We start from the raw sequence: 8,754 nt of genomic DNA, 5'->3' as shown, positions 1-8,754 counted from the left end.
TGAATTTCCGGGATCTTGATTAGTACACATCTAGGTGTGTTTTTAATTGGGTTGATGTTATTTGGAGTTCTATATGCTTCAGTTACTGAATGTTAGATTGTTGCCCCATTTTGGGGAAGTTTTCTGCTATTACTTCTGCCCATATTCTTTTTATATCATTTGTATTGACTCCTTCTTTCTCATTCATGTCTATTAGTCTTACATTGTTCATCTTTGCATCATCTTGCAGGTGATGAATTATTTCTTCCTGCATCCTGGTTGTTTTTAAGAGATCTTTTCTTACCTTTTCACTAGCTGCAATGGTGTCTTCAAGGTCTGAAAGTCTATTCTCACTTCCATTCAAACAGTTCTGCCAGCTTGTGACTGAGGTTTTAATTTCCTATGTATCTCTTTGAATCTGCTTCATGCATTCTATTTCTTTCCTATATTGCTCATTCCATGATTTTTCTATTCTCTATTTTTTATCAGTATCTTCTTTAGAAGCACTTAGTACTTCTTTCACTATAGTTATCATTTCTTTTTTTTTACTTCAGAAATTATTTTTTATCTAATTTTCTCTATACCTTTCTGCAGTTGTTTCATTACTTCCAATGTTATTATTTCAGAGATTTCAAGTGTGTGCTTTCCAATTTATTCTATGCTAGTGTCTCCTGCTATTGTCCTGGGTGGGCTCAGGGCCTGAGAATGCATTTTGCTCCTTCTCTTTGTCATTTTGCATAGCATTGTCTTCTGACCTTTGGTGTAGAGCTTAGATAGAGTTATTACCTTAGCACCATGTCGGAATCTACCAAGTTCAAACTCGTCCAGGTAGGTGTGGCTTAGGCCTAGCTGCTGTGCTTCACTTCTTCCTGCTGCAGCCCTTGGATATGTACCCTCTGTGCCTCTCTGGCAACATGTTCTGCTCCTGGATCATGTGGGTGGGTCTTGCCTATAGCCTGTGTGTGGGGAGTTCTGCTGCAGGGTTCCACACTGGGCCTGTCTAATGGAGGAAGATCCATTGCACGCCAGGCCTGGGTGCTGGCTCCAGTAAGGATCCAGAGGGCCCTGGGGGTTTCCCACTCACATGCCGGGCCTGGGCTCCGGGTTGAAAGAGCTAACTTTTCTGAACTTGATGTCCTTCCCTGTAAATAGTAAACTGTAGGTGAAGGAGTCCAACCATAGCCATCCTCGGCAGACCAGAGACCACGTTGGGCCTCTTTGGCACCCCTGAGCTTTTACCTGCTAAAAGTGTGTATAGCTGTGGCCACACCCTTAGCTGCCGTCCACCTTCAGCCCTGCGCTCTGCGGGCACCTGGCACGCACTGTGCTTTCTCAGGCCTCCTCCCTGGCGCGTAGCCACAGCTCCTTCTCACTGAACTCTCCCCCTGGAAGGTCCCACTTGGACTTTTTCTTTTCACAGCCCCCTTTATGCTCATGACCCTGTGAAAGTCTTCATAGCCTGCACAATAGTCGTTGGTCTGGTCTAAGTTGGGAAAGGGGCTAGGGGGTTTGTGTCCCTCTCAGACTTGTTCTGAAATAAACCAGACCTTTGTTTTTTCCTTCTTTTCCCTAACAATATGGTTTGAAATAGATTGTGAATACAAACATATTTGGGAAACTAGAATTGTTTAATACTAGTTTACAGTGCAAAAGGTGGGAAGCCTCAATGTTGTATTTGATCATTTATTGACATTTTGTGTTGAAGGGAAGTGGGTAACTGATGTAAAACTGGTTAAACCAGAGACAGTATTTTGGATTCACCTGTCCAATGCTCCCCCTCCCCCGCATCTTTTCTGTTCCAGGTGGTGATTTAGCCAGACTTTTGTGTGAGGGGTTGTAGTTCACATTCCGGCTGCACTACTACTTCCTACTATGTGGCCTTGGACATTTTTCCAAACTTGGCTTCCTCATTGGATATCTGAAAAGCCTCTCTTGAAAAGCTGGTGTGAGAAGAACTAGAAACTGAGGCTAAGTCCCTTGCTTTGGGCAATAAAGAATTTTGCAGATCTAGAATTTAAGTGCCACAGGAGGTTGCACCAAGGCTTTCAGAAGTAGTGCGGCATATAAGCTCCTGCCTGGCAAGCACAAGGTCCTGAGTTCTATCCCCAGTACAACAAAAAAAGCACCAAGCATCCTCTGTCACAATGGCTACCAAAGCATCTCAGTCAGCGTATGGCAGCAGGGAGTGCCGGTGGCGACCTTGGCTGGCAGTAGCTGGGAGCAGCTGTGACCACTGGCAGGGCTGAGGGGTCAAGCGCGGGGATCCTGGCAGTGGCCCCCAAGAGCCCCGCAGGTAGTGTAAGTTCTGTGAGGAGAGAGTGGGCTAGAGAGGAAGATTGTAAGCAAAGCCAAGGGACACAGAAATAAAACTGGCTGAAGCTGATTTGGTTTGTTTATTTTTGGTACTGGAGATCAAACTCAGGACCTTGCACTTGTGGAAGCAGGTGCTTAGACCACTGAGCTATCTCCCTGGCCCAATTCGCATTAGGTGGGTAGAAAGGAAGACCTGCTTGGATGGAGAGAAGCAGGCACTGTGGCAAAAGTGTCTTGCCCATGTCCCTCAGCCCTGCTTTACAAAGGGCATCTCAGCCTAGCGCACCTTTGCCTTACTCACTGGACAGTGGCATTAGTCTGAGTATTATATACACATGGTTGTAGATATACACATGAATGTGGATATAGATATATCCATATATGACTCACGCATTTACGTGTATGTAATACATATGTATGTGTGTGTGGGCATGACCATAAATGCACATGAAAACGTGCAGATCATTTTGTCAATGCATTCATTTTATAGGTCAGGAAATTGAAGTACAATAACACTGAATAAACTGTAGCAATTGTTTTCAACAAAAGCAAACCTGAAATAAAATTGTTCTAAAAGAAAGTGTAGAATAATATGATTTATCAGTCTTTCTTAACACTTAATGATAACTATTCCCCATTATATACACAAACCATTGCTGACATACACTCCAAATGTTGGTGAAGACCAAAATCAAGCTATGACACAGATTTTCTTCCTTTCTCCCCTCTCGCTCCCTCTTTCTCCCTCCCTCACTCTGTTTCTTATTCTAAGCAGAAGATATTTGCCCCCACTAGCTCCCACTACTCACTCAATTTTCATAGTTCCTCTAATCACTTTTAATGAGTTCCTCTGTGCATTTTCTTGGCAGTAAAGCTGAAATTTGTCAGGAGACCTGAACTTAAGAGTAGTTAGCTGTTTTTCTCTGTGCTGTCTCATTACAGACTTTGCTTTCCTCCTAGCCATGTTTGTCAAACCCTTTTCTGGCTGAAGATCATGATTCTACAGGAAAAGTTTAAAGTTAACTTCAAGTGCTGCTGACACCTATCCCTCATTTATGTGACGCCCAACTTTTACAAAACAAGAATGAGATCCAAAAAGTATTTAACTCTACCTTGTCTGTATTTGAGGGTGTGTTTGAGTCCTCATGGCTAGGCCTATTTTGTGACCAGGAATGAACTGCGGCCACTGTTAGGGCCACATTATTGCTTATATATAGATGTCCCTCCTCATAGGTCACAGGTGGGGCTTTTTCAGAGGTGGCTGGATCTAGAGTGTGTGACGCTGGAATTGATTCACGGTGCAGTGCTAGGTCCTAGAGCCCTAGAAGTAAGGGTGTGAGGGCTGCCTGCCCTACGTAGCCTGGATAAGACAAGGATAGAAGGGGCTGTGGTCGGCACTTGCTGCTTTGCTCGCTTTTGTTTCCACAAACTGTCTCCCCTCTGTGATGGCCCTGTGCCATCCACTCTGCCTTGGAGCCAGCTGGCTATGGGCTGAAACCTCTACCAGCTGTGAGCTAAATAAACCTTCCCTCCTTTAACTTCGGGTGTTGGTTATTTTGTCTCAGCCACAAAAAAAGCAATTAAGACAGAGCAGTCAAATCTAATGAGTCAAGTGTATTTTTTATTGGCTGGTCTAGAAAAGATGAGACATTTGCTCTGTCATTTTGTATTGGAAACCAAAGCTTAAATAACTATTTGTTTTTCCATGGCTGTTTTGTTTTTATTTTTGTATTTTAGGGAAGGGTCTACAGGGTGTTCAGGGTCTCACTACTAGATCAGACTTGTAGTTATCCTCCTGTTTACAGCCTCCCAAGAGCTGGGATGACAGGCGTGCGCCACCAGGCCCAGTCTCAATTAAGGTCTCGGTGCACCCGGGGGGAAGGGGGCAGCACAGCAGGCCTGGGGACCGAATCTCCAGCCCCTGCCCCTGCTTGCAGGAGCTTCAATCTGCTGAGCTATTTGGTCAGCCCCTTCCATGGCTGTTTGAATTGGATGCTGAGACTACAGTCACTGGTGCCCTGATATTCACAAGGCTGCACTGGCAGGTGTGCGTAAGAATCATCTTTACTTGGGGCTGGTGAGATGGCTCAGTGGTCTAAAGCACCTACTTAGAACAAGCTTAGCAAAGCACAGGGACCGCGGTTCAATCCCCCAGCACCACATGCCAGCCAGCTCGGCCCCCTGGTGGGCCGAGCTGGCCACACACACACACACATACACACACACACAAATAAATAAAATTAAAAAAAAAAAAAAAAAAATTTTTACTTAAAAGACCTACCTGACCTAACAGTGCTCAGTTCTACCCAAACACATTCATGGAACATTTGTTGCTATTCCCAGATCTATTCTAGGACTCTAATAAATTGAAGTACAACCTCCATATTCTTGTAGCGCTTATGGTCTGCTAAAGAAGACATTAAATTAATAGGTATAAAATTAATTAATTAATTAATTAATAGGTATAAAATGTATTCAAGTGCGACCAAGCTGTGTGCAAATTACAGTAAAGGAAAGCAAAGGAAAAAGGAGGGCGTTTTGAGAAAAGGACATTTATAGATCGTGGTGTGAAGAAGCTAGTTTCCCTAAGGAACTAACATTGAAGCTGAGATGCCAGGTTTGCGTAGAAGTTATACAGGCAAAAAACTGAGGAGAAAATAGTTCAGGCAGAGAAGACAGCACATACAAGTGTGGAAATAGACAAAGGACCATGTGTCTGGAGCCCAGAGAGTGACAGAAATGTGACAGTGAAGGCAGCCAGGCAGGCCAGGGGCGCCCTGGAGCTCTGCTCTCTGGTAGGAGTGGAAGAAATGTAACACTGTAAGTCAAGAAAGGAAGGCCCAGGCATGGTGGTGCACGCCTATAGCCCTAGCACCTGAGAGGTCCAGGCGGGAGGATCCTTGTGAGTTCAAGACCTGTTGGGCTACAAAGTGAGCTCAAGGCCAGCTTCAACTGCATAGCAAGACCCTGTCTCAAAATGACAGAAAATAAAGATAATAATAAAGTAAAAAGAAAGAAAAGAAACATAGCTAAAATCTTTAAAACAAATATTTCCGTCATTATTTATGCCTGCAGGCAAGCTCAGGGCCTTGCCCTTGCCAGGCAGGTGCTGCTCTGCTGAGCTGCACCCTGGCCCTGATGGATCTTTTTAACAAGTTATTCACTTAGACGTAATGGCTAGAAGGTTGGGCAGGATTTATAATAAGTAACTAGTTTTTTAATGCTTTACAGGAAAGAACTTTTTATATTGTGAGCTACAGAAGGGAATTAAGGAAGTTTTGGAAGAGCTTTCTATCAAGAGAGATGAATGCCACATTAAAAACCCACCTTTAGGTAATCTCAGTGACAAATGAAATATACTTGGGAAATAAATGTGAATTACCTATTTGAAGATAGTATGACTATTTCATTTATTACAAAACTATATACCTATCAAAAGAAAAAGTAGGTTAATGGATTCTTGGGAAACTCTTGAATTTTTCTATTTTGCCTATGCCCAAGTAAAATTTTATATTTATAAAAAAATGAACTAAATATTAATTTGTACTTTGCTGTCCCATTTTATTGATGGTTATTACTATTTATAGTTTATATTTACTTATTTTATTGATACAGGGTCTTGCTATGTGGTTCAGACTTGTAGTTGTCCTCCTGCTTCAACCTCCCCAGTGCTGGGATTACAAGTGTGCCCTACCATGCCTGAGGTTACTGCTATTTAATTACAAGTTAAAAATGTTCTCTTGTGCTTGTAAAAACACAGTAACATCTTAAGCTTATCAATATAAACATGACTACTAACAGTTTTTCCCAAATTTCAGATTGTATCAGAATTACCCAGGATCTTACTAGAAGCAGATTGCTGGCGCCAACCTTGAGACATCTGGCTTGGTAGGTTTAGGGTAGGGCTCAAGAATTTATATTTTTGCCAAATAAATGTGTCACTTCAGGAAATGATTTTTTAAAAAGCAGAACAATGTAGTAGAAAGGGTTACAGGGAGACTTAGGGGAGAGGTGGCTTTCATCTTGACCTGGTGGAGGGTGGCAGCCTCTCTGAGATGGTGGTGTAGAAATGAAAGCTGAAAGAAGGACAAGGAAGACACTCAGTGGCCTGGGTGAGGGGAAGGTCCTGAAGTAGTCTTTTGCACTGTTGCTGGGCCTGCGAGAGATGGTGGGGCTGGGGTCCTGACACAGCTGCAAGACTTAAGCTGTTTCATATGTCGGTTCTGCAGGATTAGCTGATGGACTGCACATGGAGTGTGAGGACTTGACCTTACCAGCTGAGTGAAAGGGGTGCTATTTCTCGATTTGGAGAAGATGTGTTATGAGTGCGGTTTTTTTTTAAGTCTGGGGTACAGAATTAGAGCTGAGTTCTGAACGTGTTACATTTGAGAGGCCTGTCAGACATCCAAATGTAGAGTCAAGTGGGCTTTCAGCATTTGAGGGGAAAAGTACGGACTAGAAATAACACATTGGTAGCATCATTAGTACAACAGAGGTAGATATGATCACCCAAGTGAGACTGCAGGTAAAGTGCCCAGGCCAAAGAGACAGGAGAAAAACCAGGCAAATATAGTACGATGACCTAGAGACTAGATTGTGGAAGAGTTTTCAGAGAAAGAGTAAACAGTTGGGGGCCTGGCCCTAGCTCAGTCCTTTAAGTGGCTGCTTCCACAAAGCTGTCAGCCTCAGGTTGCTGGAGTTCGATCCTCACAACTCTCCCGCTGGCCAAAAGTGCCCTGAAGGCATTCGAGGAACCAAAAAAAAAAAAAAAAAAAAAGAGTAAACAGTGGTCTCAGGTGCTACAAAGACATGAGTGTAAGGCCTAGGCCACTGTTGGCTTGGACATTCAAGAGGAAGATTATTTGCAATCTGGAAAATAACAGTTTGCTTGAACTCATGGGAACAAAAGCCTAATTGGAAAAGGACACATAAAGAGATTAAGACAATGCATTGAGTATACTCATAACATCTATAGACAGCTGCCAGAGGAGCCACCCAAGTCCCTCAATGTTTTGTACAGAATTCCAGTTGTGTATTACAAAGTGTGTTTTCCAAGACTAGGAGCCACACCTATCATCAGATATTAAGGTTGGAGTGTGTCCCTGCAGACCCTGAGCTACACGGTCCAGTGGCTGGCTCAGGTTCACCAGTTCTGGGAGGTGGCTGGAGGAGGGCAGCACCTTCTCTGGTGACTGGTTCTGTGTTCTGGCTCTGAGTATAAAGCGTCTCGCCTGCAGATATGTGGGCTCAGGGAAGAGCATTAAATGCCAGGATGAGAGGAAATGGTGGTAATAATATAGTAATATAGTGGTGATCATTTATAGAAGTATCTTCTACACTTGACAGAGTGAGCTTTGTTTGTAAATTATCTTTTCAAATTCCCGAAATAGCTGGGCATGGTGGCACATGCTGTGATTTCAGCATTCAGGAGGCAGAGGCAGGAGAATCACTGCAAATTTGAGACAAGTAGAGGCTGCATAATGAGTTCAAGGACAGTCTGGACTACACAAAGACTGTCAAAAACCAAAACAAACAAAGCAAAACAAGAAAACGAAAATAAATCCAATTCCTGCAGCACCCTTTATGATGTGTGGCCTGGAATCTCAGTCCCAGCAGGCAGTGACTGGCCCAGTGTCACCTGGCTGGCGAGGGGAGTAGTTGGTATTTAAATGCAGGCTTATTGTGTCTCTCTTTACAGTCATTGATTGTGTTTACAGAGGAAATAAAGATTTGAAATGGAATTATGGATTTTTTGTTGTTGTTGTTGTTTTGTTTTTGTTTTTTTTTTTTTGCTCCGAATGCCTTCAGGGCAGGTTTGGCTGGCTTGAGTTGTGGGGATCGAACCACAGCAACCTGAGCCTGACAGCTTTGTTGAAGCAGCCACTTAAAGAACTGAGCTAAGGGGTAGGCCCCCTTGAAATTGATTTATTAGCTAATAGTATAGGGTTCTCTTCAGATAAAAAAATCTGCTATTTTTATGATTCAGCCTCAGTACAGCCTCCAGTTTCAAACCTGTGGCATGAGAGATTTCTGAGGCTTACCTATTTCTATTATATAGGGATTCAGAGCCTGGGTCTGTAAGAAAAGATTCTTGGTGTGTGTGGGTATAGGCAGGGGGGAGAGAGAGACAGAGAGACACAGAGAACATTTGTTTAACCATATATTCTAATCAGATGAAAATGAAATTGGGGGCTGCATATAGTGACACACATCTGTAATCTTAGTTCTTGGGAGGCTGAGGCAGGAGGATTGCTGCAAGTTTGAGGCCAGCTTGGGCTACATAGTGAGTTAAAGCCAGACTAAAGTCTATAGTAAGAACCTGTCTCAAGAAAACAAACCAAAAACAGGGTCAAGAATAGAGCTCAGGGACTGGTGAGATGGCTCAGTGGTCTAAAGCACCTACTTAGAACAAGCTTAGCAAAGCACAGGGACCGCGGTTCAATCCCCCAGCACCACATGCCA

The 8,754-nt window shown here is 43.4% G+C and overlaps 1 protein-coding gene across 1 annotated transcript in view; it reads left to right on the top strand.

Annotated features, from left to right (window-relative positions):
* CUNH11orf97 (chromosome unknown C11orf97 homolog) overlaps positions 1-8,754 on the top strand; it is a 25,003-nt gene that overhangs the window by 7,570 nt on the left and 8,679 nt on the right. Inside the window, exon 2 of the mRNA XM_023709522.1 lies at positions 5,524-5,625. Within this exon, the coding sequence (XP_023565290.1) occupies positions 5,524-5,625 (102 nt within the window). The remainder of the gene's footprint in view (positions 1-5,523; positions 5,626-8,754) is intronic.

The sequence above is a fragment of the Octodon degus genome, unplaced genomic scaffold (assembly GCF_000260255.1).
Source record: "Octodon degus isolate 3935 unplaced genomic scaffold, OctDeg1.0 scaffold00012, whole genome shotgun sequence".
NCBI classification, from domain to species: Eukaryota; Metazoa; Chordata; class Mammalia; order Rodentia; family Octodontidae; genus Octodon; species Octodon degus.
Note: the sequence above shows the minus strand (reverse complement) of the source record. Positions and strands in the feature narration are given on the sequence as shown.